At 42.1% G+C, this 21,544-nt stretch overlaps 1 protein-coding gene across 16 annotated transcripts in view; it reads right to left on the bottom strand.

The window, feature by feature from the left end:
* Positions 1-21,544, bottom strand: part of LOC112050343 (ankyrin repeat domain-containing protein 17) — a 72,175-nt gene that overhangs the window by 2,160 nt on the left and 48,471 nt on the right. For 10 of the 16 annotated variants that reach the window (XM_052883924.1, XM_052883920.1, XM_052883927.1 and 7 more), the window contains 24 exons: positions 21,130-21,331; positions 20,577-20,801; positions 20,003-20,275; positions 19,765-19,933; positions 18,900-19,137; positions 18,053-18,185; positions 17,150-17,250; positions 16,279-16,507; positions 15,259-15,405; positions 14,760-14,885; positions 14,106-14,287; positions 13,075-13,239; positions 10,255-10,386; positions 9,231-9,380; positions 8,310-8,466; positions 7,586-7,709; positions 6,530-6,729; positions 5,335-5,469; positions 4,567-4,653; positions 4,271-4,411; positions 3,748-3,874; positions 2,909-2,997; positions 1,566-1,754; positions 83-184 (listed from right to left, as the gene is read on the bottom strand). In XM_052883924.1, coding sequence (XP_052739884.1) covers positions 83-184; positions 1,566-1,754; positions 2,909-2,997; positions 3,748-3,874; positions 4,271-4,411; positions 4,567-4,653; positions 5,335-5,469; positions 6,530-6,729; positions 7,586-7,709; positions 8,310-8,466; positions 9,231-9,380; positions 10,255-10,386; positions 13,075-13,239; positions 14,106-14,287; positions 14,760-14,885; positions 15,259-15,405; positions 16,279-16,507; positions 17,150-17,250; positions 18,053-18,185; positions 18,900-19,137; positions 19,765-19,933; positions 20,003-20,275; positions 20,577-20,801; positions 21,130-21,331 — 3,823 coding nt within the window. The remainder of the gene's footprint in view (positions 1-82; positions 185-1,565; positions 1,755-2,908; positions 2,998-3,747; positions 3,875-4,270; positions 4,412-4,566; positions 4,654-5,334; positions 5,470-6,529; positions 6,730-7,585; positions 7,710-8,309; positions 8,467-9,230; positions 9,381-10,254; positions 10,387-13,074; positions 13,240-14,105; positions 14,288-14,759; positions 14,886-15,258; positions 15,406-16,278; positions 16,508-17,149; positions 17,251-18,052; positions 18,186-18,899; positions 19,138-19,764; positions 19,934-20,002; positions 20,276-20,576; positions 20,802-21,129; positions 21,332-21,544) is intronic. The other 6 variants (XM_052883928.1, XM_052883922.1, XM_052883923.1 and 3 more) reach the window with 6 other exon arrangements.

Genomic DNA, 21,544 nt, shown 5'->3' with positions numbered 1-21,544 from the left:
AATAGGCTATATATTATCCCGGTGTTCCTACGGGAACGGGAACCACGCGGCGTCAGCTAGTGTACTGATATAAAGTAAGCACCTGGTAGGGCATGTGTGGCGGCGGCATCTTGGGCGCGCTCTGCTGGTACGACACCAGCAGCGAGCTGAGGTTGGCGGCGCTGTTGCTGCTTCCGAACATTTGCTGGAAATTGTACAATACAAACTGTCGGAGTATAAGGGGTTTCACATCAGAAGCGGTTGTCTACAAAACACAATTATTGAATGAAAGTCTGTCAGGTCTAACAATTCCCACTAAGAATATTACTAGTGATGCGCCGACTAGTTGCCGACTAGTCGGTAAAGCCGACTAATCGGCAAAGTCGCCGCCTAGTCGGTAAAGCCGATTAGTCGGCAAAAAGCGCCGACTAGCCGGCTTATTATTTTGTATGTATTTCTTAATAATATTATGTATTGAGGAAGAAAAAAACATCTTTACTAAAGATTTTCTTTTTGTCATGATTAAATTATAAAACAACTCTTTAACTATCATTAACAAAAATAGTATTATTTGTACGCATCATTAATAGTATTATTTGCGCATCTCTAAATATTACCAATAAACCCTGAGTGGCAGAGAATGAGTGGAGTCACGCACTTGTGAACGATGTGTGTAGGGTTAAAGGATCCTTTGACTGTTAACAGACACTCCCCTTTTCCACTCAAGTCACTCTCCCCGCCTATTCCAAGTAACCCATAAAGAATTACACAACAAGAGATGTGGACGGCTCGAACGCTACGAACACACTGAAGCCGTCTGTACCGCAAGTTGTAGCAACGCGGCGATAACAAAACTCTATTTAACTATATCTGACGATCCCTTTAACGCAATTGGTAGTCATCATCACCCATATTCAGCTCACTGCTGAGCATGACTCTCCTCTCAGAATGAGAGGGTTTAGACCAATAGTCCGCCACGCTGGCCCAAAGCGAATTGGCAGACTACACATACAAAGAGAATTGAGATGTGTAATAACTTCAGACTAATTACTTAAAGACGTTACTTTTCTGTCAAAGTGTATGATCAACGATATAATGCGAGTATAAAAACTGTCTCTATAGAATCATTGTATCATAATTGAAATTGTGTTCGTTAATTAAGGAGCTCCATTTAAATACCTTTTTGTGTAGCTGAATGGTGCAAAAAACCTTCAACAAAACTTTTAGTTTAGTATCTATACTAATCTATACTAACATATAAAGCTGAAGAGTTTGTTTGTTTCTTTGTTTGATTGAACGCGCTAATCTCAGGAACTACTGGTCCGATTTGGAAAATTCTTTCAGTGTTAGATAGCCCATTTATCGAGGAAGGCTATAGGCTATATATTATCCCCGTTTTCTTACAGGAACGGGAACTACGCGGGTAAAACCGCGCGGCGTCAGCTAGTCAGATATATGTAAATATTCTAAGCTTTTTCCTTAAAAAATTACAGACAATTTCATTTATGAATTGTGCGATACTAGTCCTTATGTAAGTCGTCTATGTATTACATTAACGATATCTAACTCTGTGTGCGTCGCAATACCTGCGCGGCGTGCTTGTGCTGCTGCTGCTGCTGCTGTTGTTGCTGCTGCTGCTGCTGCTGCTGCATCATGGGGTGGCGCTGCGCGAAGTCTGGCGCGCGCGGGTTCAGCCGCGACACGCCCCCCTCCACGCCCACGTAGCCCAGCCCCAGCGACACGCCCGACACGCCGCCGGACATGCCGACTTGCTGCTGCAAACATCACAACACGTTACGGCTAGTTCACACAACAACGAATAGATCCTTCTTGACGTTCTTTATGACGTTCGGCGAAGACGAGGCCCCCGATATCTGACGTCACCCAGACGTGGGCATACTCATGATTTCGGGGACACCCGGACTGATACACTCAAGCCAAAAGACCCTTCCTGAACTGCTAAGCCGCGGTCCGAGTCTCAGAGGAGACACCGCTTATCTATTCTGCTTCTGCCTTCGGACCCCATCAAGCGATGCTTCTGCGCTCGATCAAACTCCCCGGTGACGCCGCTGAGGATCCATTAAGAAGCCTACGGCACTTACACAATCGGAAAGAAAATCAACGAATCGCTATTAGTAGTAGTAGTAGTAGAAGTAAAACTTTTTCACGCACACTGGACTTGGGAAGTAGGCTGATAAACGTGTTACGATAAATGTAATCAAAGTATAATTCAAAGCGCCATCTGTAGTAACACTGCTAAACTATGACACTAATAAGCCCAGTGCCGAATCCGATTCAGATGTTTGAGGCTGGTTTTAGAGTCACGCTGACCGGACGCTCACCGTCGGCACTGACAGCTCAGCGCGAAGCGCGCCGACCACCGCATGCGATGATAGCTACGCGTTATTCTGAAAGGCCCCCTAAAAGTTCATACATTTCGTCTGTCAGCGAACCACTTTGTACTCTAAAACCAGCCTAACAGTTCGTGAATCTTTTCACAATTCGTTTAGCGTGTGAATACAATATGTTTCGTTGATTAATAAAAAATAATTATATTACATGATATTTTAACTTAAATTTCCGTGAAATTTCTGTTATTGTTATTTTGCCACACAATGGTCTCGGCACCCGCACTATGAATCCAAGGAATGCTAAGATATTACAGATATTATATTATACCAGAAGATATAAAAACATGTAAAATTACTATCATCTAGCATGAAATTTATGCACAGGGAAATTTAATATCATGGTAAATCAATTGAAAAAATGTCATTACACCTACTTTAAATTGATGATGAGAGTATACAAGTATATTTCCAGCTACTCGACATAAACCGGGCCAAATGCAGGACAATCTTTAGGACATTTGTGCAAACCAGTTTGCACAAATGTCCTAAAGAAGCATTGAATTGAATTGAATACATACCATCATGTTGTGTCCATTTCTGGGGCTGTCCTGATAGATGGGTCCGTTCCGTGCCAAGCCACTCATATCCATTGTGTTGACAGCATTGCCTGCAAACGATAAACAATCACTTGCATTTTTTTCATCAATTGCCCATAACATTTAAGTCGGAATTACAAACTACTACTATAAATCTATACTAAAGTACTAAACCTGAAGTTTTTCTTGGAAGACGCTAGTCTCAGGAATGTAATATCCGCTGATAGAACAAGAAGGCATAACAGATCTTAAGGACAAAAGTTCAGGGATGGAGGTGGTCTTCATACATTTGGTTTACGACTCAAGGAGGAGGATTCATATCCAATCATCGAGAACAGCTAAAGGCTGTTAAAGGCAGTAAAGGATATTACATCACCCTACCACCAATAGAATCGAAGCACAAATGGCGAACACATGTGGCGAAAACGGGATAAAATGTTTCTTTTGAGACCTTCCGTTGCGTGCGGTGCGTAATAATTTTAAGATACGGAATTATGTTTAACGGAGATGTTTCTCTTTAAAAGTTCTAAACAGTCTGAAACAGCATATATATATCTTTTAAGGTTAACTAACTATTTAAGAAATTAAATATCACGTGTCTCAAACAGTGAAGGAAAACATCGTGAGGAAACCTGAGAATTTTCATGATTCTCAGCGTGTGTGAAGTCTGCCAATCCGCATTGGGCCAGCGTGGTGGACTATTGGCCTAACCCCTCTTCTGAGAGGAGACTCGAGCTCAGCAGTGAGCCGAATATGGGTTGATAATGTTGTTGTGTAGCTAACTATAACATTTCTTAATTTATGATGATGATGATAGTTACCAATGGGCATCGGGTGGTGGTAGGGCGGCGGCGGCGGGGGCGGCGGCGTGGAGCCGTGCGACGAGGTGCGCGAGCACGGCGAGCAGCCGCCGCCGCCGCGGTACCCCGGCGCCTTGCTCGCGTCCACCTGACACACAAGCACAGCTTACACACAACTGATACACACCTGCATCTGCGTGGATTACAACTATTCATTAATATGACTCTACCTCAAAGCTCATGTAGACTAATGTTACAAATAGTACCTGCTTCCCGCCTATTTCGTATAGATAAGTAGTATAGATAAGTGTCGCCGCCTACCGTATAGTAGCGTCATTTCATTGCCTATACTACCGTCAGCGTGTAATATTAACATTATAGCGGAAGTTATGCTGAAATTGTTATCAAATAAATTAGTGTACAGTGAAAATATTATTTTACTTCTCCCACCTTCTGTTACACTAAGTAACACAAGCTAATAGCACAAACACACACACACAAAATATCTTTGTCTAACTATATATCTATATCTAAATGAGCATACCTGTGGCGGCAGCGGGTCCACGCTGTGGTCGGCGGAGCCCCACACGGCGGCGGCGCCCACGGACAGGTCCTGGAACAGCGAGTACTCCTGCGCGCCGCCCGCGCTCGCGTTGCCGCCCGAGCATGCGCCCGTGTTCACCTGCTGCATGCACATTTTATACTTAGTAAATACTTTTTTGACGGCCTCCGTGGCGCAGTGGTGTGCGCGGTGCTGGGTTAGATACGGAAGGAATTTCGGAAGAATTATTCAATCGTTCAAATGAGTATGGATGATAAGTCAATAATAAGAATGAGTACCTGTGGTGTAGTATTGATGTGTAGAGCTGAAGATGTGTTCACTGGGATGTCTTCATTACTCCACGTGCTTGAGGTGTCTGGGCTTAGCTGGTGGTAGAAAAATATATCTATTTTAATTACTAGGTAACTAAAATGTGTTGCTGATAATGTCCATTGGTGGCGGTAATCACATTACCTCCGCTGCCGGTTTTTATAGTCAAAAGTCAAAGTCAGAATTAATTTATTTCAATTAGGCTTAGTTTACAAGCACTTTTGAAAGGTCAGGATTATGTCATAATTTAATTTAATCTAATGGTGGTAATAATAGTCGGCTCAAAATTGGTGATGATGGCTAGGTTTGAATATATTGATTTTTATAATAAATTCGGGTAAATAAGGTCAATGTTTACTAATGTATACATATAAAGCAAAGATTGACTGTGACATTTTTTAATATACTTAAACACAAGTACAAAGTACAAATAGTACAAATCTAACGATCATTAAGTGCCTACGACGTCATTAGTTCGTACCATTTTGTATGGGGCGTTTTCAGGGATACGCGGCAGCGTCGCAAATCTGACCCTTTAAATTAAGGTGTAAAATGAAAATACAATTTAAAAAACAGTCATCATCCCATTACAAGCAGCACGGCTATTCTCTAACGATGTTTTGTATGCAAGTGCGAGTTTAGAATTCACCGCTATCTTTCTCGTTCTATAGTATCGTGTTAAACAGAGAGAGATAGAGGTGAATTCGAAACGGATACTGGAGGGAATAGTGACGTACCTGCAGCACGTCTTGGTGCGGCCGCGGCACGCGCGGCTCCTCCTCCATCTTGTGCATGGCGTGCGCGGGCGGGGACTCGCGCGCCTTCAGCGGGGACGCGCCGCTGCCCGACACGCTGCCGCTGCTCGGCACCACCTGCACCACATTAAAAAAAAAATGCCATACGTCTAACTAGACGAATGAACACCTATACTACAGCCTTCCTTGATGAGTTCTGTTTACCAACAAACAAATTATAAATGAGGGTATAAAACACTAGTCATTTCACAACTAATAATAATTTTATGTAGCTTGTACTTAAATTAATGAAAATAAATTTGATTAATAAGCTTAGGACAATTAGATATGGTTAAAATGTTTTATATAACATTTATTAAACAAACCATACATAATTTAAAACGAATAAGTTATGAAATAACATAAATTTTCTATCTTCATTTCTGATTTCTTTGTTGGTAAAAGTACTCACTAACTATGGGCCTCTTAAAAAGGTTCAGAGTCACACAGCGGGCGATGGAACGAGCTCTGCTAAGAGTATCTTTGGTGATCGAATCAGAAATGAGGAGATCCGCAGAAGTTACCGACATAGCTCAACGTATCGTGAAGCTGAAGTGGCAATGGGCGGGGCACATAGTTCGAAGAGCCGATGAACGTTAGGGTCCCAAGGTGCTGGAATGGCGGCCCCGCACGACAAAGCGTAGTATGGGTCGACTAGGGATCGTGATGTTTGGAAGTCCCTAAAAAAGGCCCATGTGACCATAGGCGGAGGTATACAGCGGGTGGGCCAGGTGGGCCGGGCGTACCCTAGAATGCTCCATTGCCCACTTTAGAATTCTGGGCTACTGATTTAAAATTCTATGATGAGCGCCAAAATACAAAATATACAAAGAAAAATCAATAAAATCGATCGACCCGTTTCAGAGGCCAGCGTCCACAAACATCGATTGAGATTTTCTTAATTTGTCCAGGTCTGGCTGGTGGGAGGCTTCGGCCGTGGCTAGTTACCACCCTACCGGCAAAGACGTACCGCCAAGCGATTTAGCGTTCCGGTACGATGCTGTGTAGAAACCGAAAGGGGTGTGGATTTTCATCCTCCTCCTAACAAGTTAGCCCGCTTCTATCTTAGATTGCATCATCACTTACCATCAGGTGAGATTGTAGTCAAGGGCTAACTTGTAAAGAAAAAAAAAAAGACCTGCGGCGTAGGGCGCGGCTTGGTGTCGCTGGGCGGCGTGGCGGTGAGCTTGGCGGCGAAGGTGTGTCCGCGCGCGCCGCCCACGATGGCGCCCGTGTACGACAGCGACGCCGCACTCTTGGGCACGCCGCTCGACGTGGCCACGCTCGGGGAGGCGGCGCTCGGCGCACTCGCCACTCGCTTCTCGGGCAGGACTATGGCTGGAAATTACATTTATACTTGACTGACTGACCCTTTTGTCTGAACAAACAAAGGGAATAGTACTTGTAGAGCTTACTGTGCCGTGGGAGACTAACATTCCGAAGGACCACAGTTTAAAAGTGAATAAATATTGAACTAACTAAAAATTACTATGTAGTTAGTCTGTACGTTAGAAGTTGGTGCGAGAGGATTACCAGCAAAATCTCTCTATAACTTGCTTAAAGACCTTGGCTTCTCTAGAAGTGCAGCTAGTACTATATTAGAACGAGTATCCAAAGCTGTTCTGATAGGATCTTACCAAATTTGGATAGGCAGGGAGAACAACACGAACAGAGAAGGGGAGTGTTGATCGATCGTCAAGGAATTCCTTAACCCTACAAACAGTAGTCACTTCCTGGACTTAGCTTTGTGTTTTACTCTCTACCACGTGATGGACCCGGCACTAGCACGGTGAATCCATGGAATGCTAAGATATTCGTCTCTCCCTTCACAAGCTTCGCTACAAGTTAGTTCACAATTATGGCGTCTAAACGTATTCGGCGCTGGGACTTACTTGTGTTGTGACGTAGTTTAGAAAGAAAAAGAAAGCATGAAAATACGTTTTCTAATTTTCAGTAGGTATCACAAGCAGTACATCCTATTTTACATAATATTTATACGACTATCTGTGACACCAAACTTATTAGGTTTAAAGCTCAGCATTTAGTCTTGACGTGTTACTACTGATGGCGCTTTTAAAACTTAACGGTGTGTAATTTCGATTACACTTTTCGTAACGCATTCACTAGTCACACACTTCCCAAGTCAAGTTAAGAAGTTTAACTTCAACAAAAGGTGGATAAGTGATGAACTCACGGTGAACGTGCAGGCGCGGCGCGGGCGGGCGCGCGGCGGCGTGCTGCTTGGGCTGCGCGCGCGCCGGGGGCGTCACGCGGCTCGGCGTCGCGCCGCCGCTCACCGCCACGGGGGCCACGCTCGTCTGTCACACACACACAGTTCAATTAATTCATTTATTTACTTTCAATCCTGTCCAGCCCCACTGAAAAATATCGTAAGATTACTCACACATCGAAAAAATTAATAATATGAAACTGTTACAAAGAATTACGACCAAACACGCTGTGTGTCATGAGATTTTTATGTATTATATGTAGAGATGCGCCGACTAGCCGACTAGTGCGTTGCAAAGATGACGACTACTAGTCGGCCAACCGATCATGGTATCAGGGATTTCCTTAAAGCTTAGTTTAGGTAGGTATGATTAAGACGCAAGTCGCCTGCGAGTGTATGTTTCATTTACTTGGCATTGTTTTCTTAATTTTTAAATTTTGCGTTCGCGCGTATTGAATACCGAGCAAGCGAAGGATTATCTATAAGATTCAAAAAAATTATCTTGAGTGTCGCGAGATATTCCCTTTTTTTCAACCAACAACAAAATTTTTCACCTTACTACAGCAAGGAGTCTTCTAATCTAAGTATAAGAAATCTGAATTTGGCAATACATACCCACTGTAATAACTCTGTAATCTCTAATTATATGTACTAAATAAATATCTATATGAGTTGAACAGCGCCATACCTTGGCGGCGGGCTGCTTCGGTTTGGGCGTGTGCTGCGGCGGCGGCTGCGCGGGCGGCAGCTTGGTGCGCGGCAGCAGCTGCGCGATGTCCGCCTCGGGGTCGCGGATCATGGCCGCGATCAGACTGGCCGCCTGCTTCGTGGCCTCCGACCCGCCCCTGTGACCACAACACCGTATTATACAAGTATACCGGCTACACACGCGGGCTCCATGCTCCAGCACCATGCATTGCCCGCTCTTCATGTTGGTCAACATTGTGACTGTTTCGAAGCACCCGCTCTATAGAGCTAAGAAATTCTGTTTCGTAAGTGTGAAATCATTGAACTTCAACCTACTTTAGGCTAAAGTGAATGACCTCAAGGCTTAAAGCACCACACAGCAGCATCACGGCGAATAAGTAGGTGTTTGAAAATACAGGATGTTTTAAAATCGTTTAAGACGAAGGATACTTCACGGCACATACATCATAAAAAACCCGTGATTGCCCAGTGGATATGACCTCTGCCTCCGATTCCGGAGGGTGTAGGTTTTCTTAAGTCTTTCTTAGAATTTTCTAAATTCTCTGCGTATGTGTCTGCCAATCCGCATTGGGCCAGCGTGGTGGACTATTGGCCTAACCCTTCTCATTCTGAGAGGAGACTCGAGGTCAACAGTGAGCTGAATATAGGTTGATAATGATGGCCAGTGCGTTTCTTAATTTTTTTTAAACACTGATCTTCCATTAGTAAAATGTTGGTATTGTTAATTACAAGTATAGTTATGTCAAATCTAAAGTTAGGTTAGGTTATGTTAGAACATAAAAATTCGTTACTACTATTGGTCTAACCCTTGTCATTCTGAGAGGAGACTCGAGTCTAGAGAGAGTTAGAAGGTTGATAATGATGATACATCATCTCTTATAGTGTATGTGTGAAGGCTCACTTGATGGTGATGATGCGCTCGCCCTGGCCCTTGACCTGCTTGTCGACCTCGATGTGCGCGCCGGTGGCGGAGCGGATCGCGTTGATGTTGCTGCCCGCGCGCCCGATCACGCGCGAGATGGCGTGCGCCGCCACCGACACCTTCTTGCAACTGTTACATGTTCAAGGTCATTAAAGCCTGGCAACTTCGTTGATAACTCGTTAATCTGAAGTTTCGATTGTGATGAAAAAATTCAAACAAGTCTTTAAAGACCAGACAATTTAAAAAAATCATCTATGATGGGGATGATGACTAAATTTGAATATATTGGTTTTTATGATACATTCGGGTAAATAAGGTTAATATTACCTATTTTATACATAAAAAGGTTGTCTGGATATTTGCAAAATAAGTAAGATTATAAAATTTCAAAATCTATTAAAAATCGTATTTTGTCGTAATTAGATGAAAATTCATACAGTTTTAGCTTCCTTACATTAAATGTCACATTTTTTAACATTTCAACTATAAACATAAACGCACATCTAACATATAAATCTAACGATCATTATGTACCTACGACGTCATTAATTCGTACCATTTTGTATGGCGCGTTTTTAAGGGATCTGCGGCAGCGCCGCAAATCTAACCCTTTAAATCCCTGTAGCTCCGAAAGTAATGATCGCACATACCCTGTTACTTTTACAAAATTGCTTTACTATTAGCATACTCTTAATTTATACACAATTTAAAAAACTGTCATCATCCCCATTACTTAATATTAATAAAAGGAAACATTTGTATTTTTGTATCTAACTATTAGTGTTAGTAACATATAAGGCACGTGAATAAAGCGCTGCCATACTAAAGTTACTAGCCATTTCTGTATTAATCGTATTTGTAGTATTTCTGTGTCTATCATACAAGCCAGTTATTGATATGTATGGTTTTCATCTGTATTTTTAGTACATCTATCTTATATCGTATTATGTTATTTATTTTGTGTGCAATGTTGTTGGCCTGTACAAAAAAAAAAAATACATACCCAGGTTCAAGTGTAGAGATGGTCTGCACGCTAGACTTGCGTACAACTTCCTTCCACCCCTCCTCGCGTCTGGACGCACCGGCGCCGCCCGCACCGCTTTTGGGCGAGGTGCTTTTAGTGTCGCTCTCCCATCTGAATAAAATGTTCAATTGTATTATATGTAGATATAATATAATTAAATATATATTTATTACCACTACAATACACTCAAAGCTAACTAAAGTAGTTTTGTGAGTGTAGTGGTAAAGTATACAGACAAACATTTAACAGTAGACTGTTGAAAGAGAATGTGTATAAAACTGAAGACACATTCTTAGAGGCGCTACATACCTTCAGTTTTAACTGAACAGTTTTATCTAATCGAAATTTCAATCAAAATCATTAGAAAAAACGTTACAGTTAAAACTGACAGACACTTCACACTTACGATTTAACTGCACGTCTGTAACATGTTTCAAACCAAATAAATCTTCAGTTTGTATATGTCACCGTTAAATTGTAAAATACGTTAGTTTATAATCTAACTTGCGAGATTGTAAACTGTCGATATATTGTGAACTAAACTGCTTACAATTTAACGTGTTATTATTCAGTAGATTGTAATCTAACGATATTTACAATTTAACGGTAACACATACACAAATGTGCTTGGTATGTCACCTTATCAATTTTTTTTTTCTCTTTCCTTTGTATGGTGTGTATTCTGAATAAACATTTCTTTCTTTCTTTATCTTACCACTACATAGAGTTATAAGGTCATGCCCCGATCACCACTAATCTTAAACCAAATTGACAGGCATTCACTGTTATAGTTCTTCTATTCTTAATAGTAAGTTGACAACACTAACGCTATTGTGTAAAGGAGCGTCAACACGGCAGAAACGGGTTGTTAAATTATTTAGTGTCACAGAGTGTATGACATTAAAACCAGCTTATCAAAACATTACGAAACCACACACAGACAGATGATAATTTTATGTGTTCTTCCATTGTTGATGCTGCTTCAGTTTTATCTTGTCAAACGCTTGTCTGTGCATTTACTACTACTGCATCAAAAATTCTACAGATAGTAAAAAGAAAGACTACACTCATACTCACTTCTAATATTAATTATGAACCACAATGACTGTGGTTAATACTGTGGTTCAACTGCATTTAAAAACCAGTACACCATTTTCTTACTATAATAGAAGATCCGAATTAGAAACTACTTTCAACTAAGAAATGAATTGAAAAAAGAACTATGTATTATTACCCATTATATTAACTATTATTATTAATAGTTTGGCCAGGAACTTTTTAGGAAACCTAGCCACAATATATTGTTTAATATATTAAAATTTGATTTAACACTTTACAAACAGATGGGTAAAGGTCGTTTCTAATTTGGATCTTAGAATACTTTGAATCTAGTGATCTGAGTAGTGAATGTGATCAACGCTTTGATAGTAACCCAAGCATTGATCACAGAAAAACATGTTGTAGTGTGTTTTGTGCACAGCTTTTAGTTAGATATATCATATTCTACTTTAAAGGCTCACTTTAACCAAAACCTATTATTTTAGTATAAATTAAAATGTATGCAGCAGAAATTGTAGTTTTAGTTTAATAAAATATTTGAGAAATTAATATTTTCAACAAATTATCAAAGCTCTAATTTATATATTATTGTAATATATAATCGTTTACGAAGGTCTGATGAAAAACATATCACAAATCATAAACTACTATACAATAAATATTATTTAAACGGATACATACCACGATAAAGCGACGAAATTTTTAATGTCGATATTTCGATCCAGTTGCACTGGATCCGGACCGGATGGATCGTGGTCATGACGGGACTGAATTTTGCAAGATGCGAAGTTGACAGCAGATGTTAGGGGCAAAACCGTTCTACCCTCTTTCTTATTCTGGTTTTCTCTTTTTTCAACAAGTTTTTGGCTGTTTCGGCAAAACACACTCACGACATCGCTTTTGTTAATTAGGTTTTTCGCGGCGCGGTTTGCACATTCTACCACCGGATTCCACTCCGAAAAACCGAATAGCAAAAGCGATGTCGTGTGTATGTTTTGCGCAAACAGCCAAAAACTCGAGGTTGTTGAAAAAAGATCAAGAAAGAGGGTAGATCGGTTCTACGCCTAACAGCTGCTGTCAACTTCGCATCTCGCATATTTCAGTCCCGTCGTGATCACGATCCATGCAACTAGATCAAAATATCGACATTAAAAATTTCGTCGTTTTATCGTGGTATGTTACCTGTAAATAGCATTCGTAATGAACAACCACGAAATAAGTTTAAAATCATTAACTATATAACAAAACTTTATTTCACAAACTTATCATTTTCATGCTAAGCAACAAATAGTTTGTGATATGTTTTTAATATACAGACCCTTAAAATCATGCGTCAGTTGAAAATAAAACAGATCTAGTATCTACAAAACATGCTTCAAGGTATTAGTAAAATTGTTCTGTATAAATTAAAAACCCGAGTAGCGGTTACTGGCAACTAAATATACTAACCAGTATGGTAGTGCATACATTTTTCTTAATTATTTTGGGAAAATGAACTCGCAAAGAAGATCTCTAATTTTAATATTTTTATAAAAACTTAAAAGAGTGTATAAAGAACTTTTTTAAACATTTCTTTTTGTGATTTTCTGTTTACAATGATGTATTTTGTTTAGAAATTCAGTTTCAAGTTTAATTCAAAAGATAATTTATTTACTGAAAACAGTAACCAATTTACTGCTATATGTATATGTAATAGTGTCTGTGGACTTATTCATATTTCGTATAACACATATAACTTACTGATAGGCGTTGTAAATCTTTTTATTTTTATCAGTCGCGTCTTGTACAATAGTCGAGTCCTCAATGTGCCTACTGGACTCAAACACTTGGCTCTTACGCGAGCTGGTGCCGTATTTGCTAACATTGTGTACTGGGGGCATGCTCTTGGCATCCTCCTCGGGTTTTCTGCAACAACGGTCACTGCTTTAGCCCCCACCATACTCACCGCACACCGCACGATGTTAACAGTCACACAGTATAGCGAACATACGTCACGGGTAAACAGAACATATATGAAATGATCATTAAAAAAAAAAAAAAATTAAATAACTTTGGCGACGACGTTAATCTACTTATATCACTTAAAGCTTTTAATCGTTGAAACTTCCAATATAAGAATCATTTTTTGGTAATAATACTCATAATTCATTATTTTTTTCCAATCTGGAATAAGCAAACAACAAACCGCTACTGTATGATGGCTAAACTGTACCAGCACTACAGAATGCAAACAAAAACAATACTTAAGCGTTATATAATAAGAACTAATATACAACAAAACATGCACACAACTGTTAAAGTTATTGTATTGTCCTTTAAAAATGCCATAAACTAATTTATTGTGGAATTTTTTGTCTAAGATGGTTGAGTACCAAAAGTTTCAAGGTGTTAAATTATCTGCCTACAATACTGCCTGAGGGAATATACACTGTATATATCTTAAACAAAGACGATGTTGAAGTGTATATATCTTAAACAAAGACGATGTTGAAGTGTATATATCAAAAGCTGACACTGGCACTTTTTTTATCTAGCACTTCAATTGTAGTAGTGTATAAGTCATCTTTCAGTTCAATCAGCAGGCTATTCACTATCTTTGATGTATGCTCGTCTCGTTGACATATACGAAATTAAGCTTCTATGCAACAAATGTCATTCGGTGCTTACTGGTGGATATCATACAGTAAAATGAAATTTTGTCATTCAAACTGATAGTTTGGATGGGATAGTTTTAGACGTAATTAATAGTAGTTAGTGTGGCAGTAACTTACTTCTCTTTCTTCTCGTTGGGCCGTCGCTCGGGCGCGAGCGGCTTAGGTGGCGCGACGGGGGTGGCAGGGGCTGCGGGGGCTGCGGGGGTGGCGGGCGGAGAGCTGGGCGCCACGTTCTCCTTCTCTTGTTTCTTGTCCGGCTTGCTCGTGTTCTCTGGCTTTGACTCTAACTTGGGCTTCGCCTGTGTGGAGTTGAATCGATTAGGTTACACCCATTACACGATATAATATGTCGGGCTAAGATGCGCACCACAACAAATTTCTTGAAGACAAAATGACATATTATCTTTGATCAATAGGCGGCGGATCGAAAGTATCGCTCTCTCTTAATGATATTTTCGATTATCCAGCTATTATAATCTATCTATATAATCTATCTCGCGAGTGCGATGTGAACTATCGATAGATTGTGAACCAGAAAATACTGCTAACAATTCAACATGTTACTATATTCGGTATTCGGTTATATTATTCGGTAGATTGTAAGGAATTTTTTTATGGTACATTCACAAATATTTGATTGGTTTCACAAATTGGTTTCTGGAGTCAAGTTCCGGTTGTTAGAAGTATGTATGGAGTTCACAATTTCGCAAGATAGAATACAAACTAACTGTATTTACAACAGCCCAGTTAACGTTGAAGTAGAGGACTCACTTTGTCAGGCTGTTTCTTGGGCGGCGGAGGGGGAGGCGCGGACGCTACCTTCTCCTCCTTCTTCTTTTTCTTGCACTTGGCGCTCTGGGCGGGCGGCGCCTTCACGTCAGAGGATGAGCAGGATCCCTGCAACCAGCGAAACATGGAATTTATATTAAGAATTAAATACTACTGTACTTGCGCCGCCTCTATCTATGGTACCTCCATCACCTTCGAGGATCAGTTATCTAAAGAAAAGGTTAGGCCCCTCCCTTAGCCATTTCTAAAGGAATCCTTTGTGAAGTATAGTCGGGCAAGTTGGTTGATGACACTCCCATGATATGCGGGCGACGGGGGGAAAGACTGCGCGGGAGTGAAATCGTGCGTTCGGGGAAGTGAGGTGCATCCGTCGTGGGTTTTTCATTCATCGTTACACGCCTCCTGGCCCCGCACGAATCATCGGGAGTGTAACGAACGAAGTTGCGAAGCTATAGTAAGGGAGGTAAGGCATGTCACATACCTGCGAGTTGGCGTCGATGCCGGAGTCGCCCTCCTCCCTGGCGGCGGGCTCGTCGTCCCCCTCCCCTCCCTCGGAGCACTCGCCGAGCGCCTTCTCGCAGTACAGTGTGTTTTTTTCGTTCTCCGCCTGCAGTTTGCGCCTCTCCTCCTGTTGATGTGAATTACGTAAAATTCATTTTATTGTGTTAGAAATGCTTAATTCATAGGGTTAAATTCTGCTTCTACATAGTCAAGAGGTTTAAACAAGCAACTTTTTTTTTTATAATCCACTAGTTTTAGGCATTTTAAACTCCAATCTGGGGAAAAATTTCTACTGAGCTGAATTTTCGTTTACGTTTACCTTCATTATGGTTTTATAAAAGTGTATACAAAAATTCAAAAGTCAATAGAGGTCAGAAATGAATGTCTAACTAACAATAAACTCACCAGTATGTTTACCTTCTTCAGAATGTTCTTTTTCTTCTATCTCTCCCATCGCCGAGCGGCCTCATTCAACGAACATGAAATGTCGTTCTGCTCAAAAATTAAACTCTAACTTTATTACAATCTCACCAGTAAGTTTACCTTCTTCTTCTTCTTCCTCTCCTGTCTCCGAGCGGCCTCATTCAACAAACACGCAAAGTCGTCCTGCTCAAAAATCAATGTCTAACTAACAATAATCTCACCAGTATGTTTACCTTCATCTCAATCTTCTTCTATCTCTACTGTCGCCGAGCAGCCTCATTTCACGAACATGAAATGTCGTGTTGTAAAAATTAAACTATAACTTTATTACAATCTTACCAGTAAGTTTACCTTCTTCTCAATCTTCTTCTACCTCTCCCGTCGCCGAGCGCCCTCATTCAACGATGCATAGTCGCCCTGCTAAAAAATTAATGTCTAACTAACAATAATCTCACCAGTATGTTTACCTTCTACTCAATCTTCTTCTTCTTCTTCTCCCGTCGCCGAGCAGCCTCATTCAACGAACACGCAACGTCGTCCTGCTCAAAAATTAATGTCTAACTAATAATGATCTCACCAGTATGTTTACCTTCTTCTCAATCTTCTTCTTCTTCTTCCTCTCCCGTCGGCGAGCGGCCGCCTGGCGCCGGTTCTCCTCCCGGCAGCGCTCGGCGTCCAGCTCCTCCAGCAGGATGGTCGCGTTCTGGTTGGCGCGCGCCGCCTGCGTCTCCTTAGCGGCGCGGATGACGCGCACGCACTCCTGACACTTTTCCAACAGCTCCTTGTCCGATATTGTGCAGATATACCTGGAGAATTGTGTAATAGAAAGTTAACACTATTTATAACTCAAGAACGGCTGGACCGATTTGGCTGAAAATTAGTGGAGAGGTATCTTAGAACTAGGAGACAGACATAGGAGTAGGGGTAAGGTTGAGTAGGGTAGGTGTAGGGTGGAAGTAAAAAATATTTTAAAATGAGAAACCTGCTATATCTTAAAGGTAACTTTTAAGATTGACACATATAAACTCTGATATGATTCGGCACCGTATCAACTAGAGCCATCCATTATTCTTTTTATAAAACTCAAAACTAATCCTAACGTATCCGCCTCACCTCGAGACAAGCTCACGGATCGCCATCAGTCGTCGTTTAGTCTCTACCGGAGTACATCTCGTGCACGCTTGCTTCCCCTATCGCCTCCTACCGTCGACAAGCCGGCGTCGTAAGCGTGGCGTCGCCCAACCGTAGCCTAGTCGACGACGAGGCGACACAGTTACGATCCCTTTACGAGTTGATATGCTATGACCCTTAGTTACATTCAACACTTTCGAAATGGGATAAATCTTTTTGTATGTAATATATCTTTTGAAACTTTATTTTGTTTTTTAATTTGATGGCAATGTTAAGGAATACAAATATAAAAGTAACACATATAAGTATACACTGACCTTGTCATTTCTTGATCAGAGGGGAATTGTGTAACAACGCCGACCATCCATTTGACCACTTTAGTGTGGCCCTTCCGGAAGGCTGCCATAAGGCAGGATACCTGCAAACGTAACAATGTTAAAATACTTGTATCACTATGCAGCGCTGTCGGTTGCAGGGTACTATTACAGGTAAAATATTATAGTAAAACTCAACATTCATATATTTCAATTGGGCTTACTTTACAAGTACTTTTAGGTATACAGGTTGTTCGAGAGTATTTCCCATAACTTCAAGGTGTTGAGGAGTCCACTTACAGGAGCCGAACTGCATAACTAATATTTTTTTAACTAAAATATAAAAAAAAAATATGTTTTCATACAAAGTAATTCATATTCTAATACGTAAAAATTGGCTACGTCATAATTATAAGGATGCGTATAAGGGACAAATTTTAAAATCTTTAAAATTTTTAAAATTTTAAAAAGAAATATTATTTACCCCGAAAATAATTATTTTAGAACACATATTCCTCAGGCATTTTTAATGCTCTAAGACACGTTTAAGCAATAAAAGTGGTTTGTCCCACACGCTTTGACACCCCACAGACACAGGATAACTCTCGCAAGGGCATGATGCACTCCATGCTGACCATGCTTCTGCAAGACTCTCCACAACAATATCAGTCGGACTTGATGAGTTGAGGATGTGACTGATAAGTGTTGTAGAGCTGGAAGCAGAAGCTAAGAAAGCTGGAAGTGCAACGCTTGATACAGATCGTATGCCCAAACCACCATATCTGATGGGCAGACTTAATTTATTTTCCTTAAAGAATATAACCCTAGAGTTATGGGAAATACTCCCGAGCACCCTGTATATTTGTTATGCCGGATCTCGTACTATATAGTACAAAATGTTTTTACTTTTCTATTGTCTTGCGAGTCGATGTCCGCGCGGGCAGCGTACAGCATTTCGACGACCGCGAGATGTCCGCCGTTCGCCGCCAGCCACAGAGGTGAATTGCCTTTCTTGTTCTTCACTTCTACTGCCGCTCGCCTGATATAATAATTATAATAAATGTTTTTATATAAAAAATAAGCTCCAGAAGACCACGATCTTACCTGATGGTAAGTGTAGATGTGGCCTAAGGTGAAATAATTTTTCTTAGTGTAAAGATAAACAAGCGTTTGAGAAGTTCGTTGAACTTTTCGTGTGTAATCAAATTTAAAATAATACACTATGAAAGGTATTTTATAAACAAGATATTAATCCTTATCGAAATAAGTACAATATTCGTCAAAAGTATTTAGTTTTAAAAGACATTAATAGAATTATCATTGTCATCATCATTATCAACCCATATTCGGCTCACTGCTGTGCTCGAGTCTCCTCTCAGCATAAGAGGGGTTAGGCCAATAGTCCACAACGCTGGCCCAATGCGGATTGGCAGATTTCACACACACAGAGAATTAAGAAAATTCGCTGGTATGCAGGTTTCCTCACGATGTTTTTACTTCACCGTTTGAAACACGTGATATTTAATTTCATAAAATGCACACAACCGAAAAGTTGGAGGTGCATGCCCCAGACCCGATTTGACCCCACACCCTCCGGAATCAGAGACAGAGGTCATATTCACTGGGCTAAAACGGTTCTCTATACCTACCTGTAGGTAATCTCGGTACCTGTGGTATCTTTTAATGGATATGATCACATATTATTGGGCATTTTCGCATCATACGTCTACTGATGCAGCTCACAGCGGCTCACCTCTGCAGCAGCAGCTCGACGAACTTGGTGTGGCCCTTGTCCGCGGCGATGGTGAGCGCCGTGTCGCGCGAGCTCGGCACGGGCGGCGCGTTGACGTCGGCGCCCTTGTCCAGCAGCACGCGGCCCACCTCCACGTAGCCGCCGCTGGCCGCCTCCATGAGCGGCGTGAGGCCGGTCTTCGCTCGGTGCTCCACGTTCGCTTTGCGATCGAGGAGAAGGCTCACTACTTCGTGTCGACCTGCGTGTGACAATACGTATGTTGAAAAAACTGTGCAGACCACACGACTGAAGTAAAACTTCTTCAAAATACAAAAACAAAGCGCCATGTATGAGCATCAGACATAACCGCATCGCAACAAGGTCATTTGGACATAGATAGCGAACACTTTACAGTTCGCACGGGCTACTACCTACTATATCTGACAATGCTCCAGCAAGCAATCGCAGTCCGCGCGTGGCGCCCGGATTAACATCTCGGACAACCCTTAGGTCGCAAGGCCTCAACCCAAAAAGGCGTTGGAAGAGCGGGATTGAAAGTTCCCGGGCAAGGAGGCGAATGTCTCAAGACCGAGGAGAAGACTCTAAGTTCTCTAAGAACGCCATCTAATGGTAGTTTGAAAAACCAAACACTATTTCACTATGCCTGTAGACGGCAGCAAGCATCACACAATTACAATTCTTGTAACACATTCACTGACTTCCTCCTCCAGTCAAGCGGGCGTAAAGCAATTTTACTTTAATAAAAAACACAAGAATTGCACACATAATATAGAAAGGGCATTGAAAGATTTAGTATGAAGCCTAACAGTTAACATGGCCGCCAGCATCAGGGGAGATATGCCTAGTTTGTGAAGAGGTGGCGCACCTTGGAAGCAGGCGAGCGTGAGCGCGGTGTTGCGGTTGGTCTCGATCTGCGCGTTGATGTCGGAGCCGCAGTCGAGCAGCAGCCGCACGGCCGCCGTGTGCCCGTTCATGGCCGCCAGCATCAGCGGAGATATGCCTAGTTTGGAACCAGTGCGGGAGTTGATCTCCGCCTGTAAACATTTAAACAACATTATTTATTTTGGCCGTTTCGAATAAAGAAATATCAAAGTATACAGTACCTGGTGGTGCAGCAGCAGGCGGATGATGTTGACGTAGCCGCCGGACGCGGCCAGCGACAGCGGCGTGTAGTCGGACACGTTGCGGTGCTCCTTGTTGGCGCCGCGGCTGAGGATGAGCTCCACCACCTCGAAGCGGCCGCCGCTGCACGCCAGCGACAGCGGCGTGTCCTTGGTGCGCTCCGACTGCGCCTCGATGTCCGCGCCGTGGTTCAGCAGGATCTCCACGATCTTCTCGTGGCCCGCCGTCGCCGCTAGGATTAGGGGGGTGAAGCCCTGCACAATAAATATACCATTTAGTTTCATTTTCATTATAATTACAGTAAAAGCTTCGAATAACTCAAAGTACAACTTTAGGCCATTGTACCTCGTTAAAAAGCTCGCCGTATTTTTAACATATTTTATCTCGTTTTATACATACACACATCACGGGGGAATGGACGAGACGATAACACGTCCAGTCACCACCTCTTCGAAGACAAGCTAACTAGTCCCGTCTGGATTCAAACTGTTTGCGCTGCTATATCAAGCTGCGATGTCCTCAAAGTTGATGTGTGCTAGCCTTAGTCATGTGTACCTTCTTGTCGCGGTGCTCGATGTCGGCGCCGCGCGACAGCAGCAGCTCGACGAGGTCCTCGTGTCCGCCGGTGCAGGCGAGCGTGAGCGCCGTGTCGTGGTTGGAGTCCGTCTCGCCGTCCACGTCCATGGCGGAGTAGGCGGCGGGCGCGGGCTGCGGCGGCGCCGCGTGCGCGCCGTACGCCTCCGCGCGGCCGCCGCGCGCGCCGTTGGCGAAGCGACCCTGCTGGATGAATAACAAACCCTGCTTTATCATCTTATTAAAAATATTGGATAACTCACCACTATATGACCCTTTTTAACCTCTCGGTTATTTGAGCCCATTCGAGGGAAGGCGTACCCGGTACTTGCCTTGCAAGTTCTTTTCTCTCCTTCTCTTTTCACGCACTCTACCCTTTCTGAAGCTGGACTTAAGAATATCTAACATTTGTTGTGTTGGATAGTCTAAAGTCAATACGATGCGGATCTGTGGACGCATACCATTAGAAGCATTTTCGATTTTGTATGTATATTCTACAAAATCCTGTACAAGCTGTACATTTTTTTATCTTTACCTTTTTCTTGATTATTGGAGCATTGTTGGCGTGGTGGTGTTGGTCCCTCTTGACATGTGGCTGCGGCTGTGGCTGCGGTTGCGGCTGCGGCGCGGCGGGCGGCGCTGCGGGCGCGCCCACCACGCCCGCGCTGCTGCCCACTGCGCCCACGCCCACCACTCCGCTCGCCACACCACCCGCCGCCGGCCCGAACGTTGACGTTCTGTATGTAAAAGTATTTATTGCTTATCACTACATCACTATTAGAATAAAACTTAATTAATCTTTGTTTTTATTTATGTTTATGGAATGATAAATTACATCTCCTTTTTAACTTAGGTTAACATATTTTTTTTAATGCGATAACCTAGTGGATATCTTTGCCTTAAATTCAGATACCTGAAAAATTTCCTAATTACCTATGTGTGTGAAGACC

Source organism: Bicyclus anynana, chromosome 10 (genome assembly GCF_947172395.1).
Source record: "Bicyclus anynana chromosome 10, ilBicAnyn1.1, whole genome shotgun sequence".
Classification (NCBI taxonomy): Eukaryota; Metazoa; Arthropoda; class Insecta; order Lepidoptera; family Nymphalidae; genus Bicyclus; species Bicyclus anynana.
This window is presented reverse-complemented; position numbering and strand designations above follow the sequence as displayed.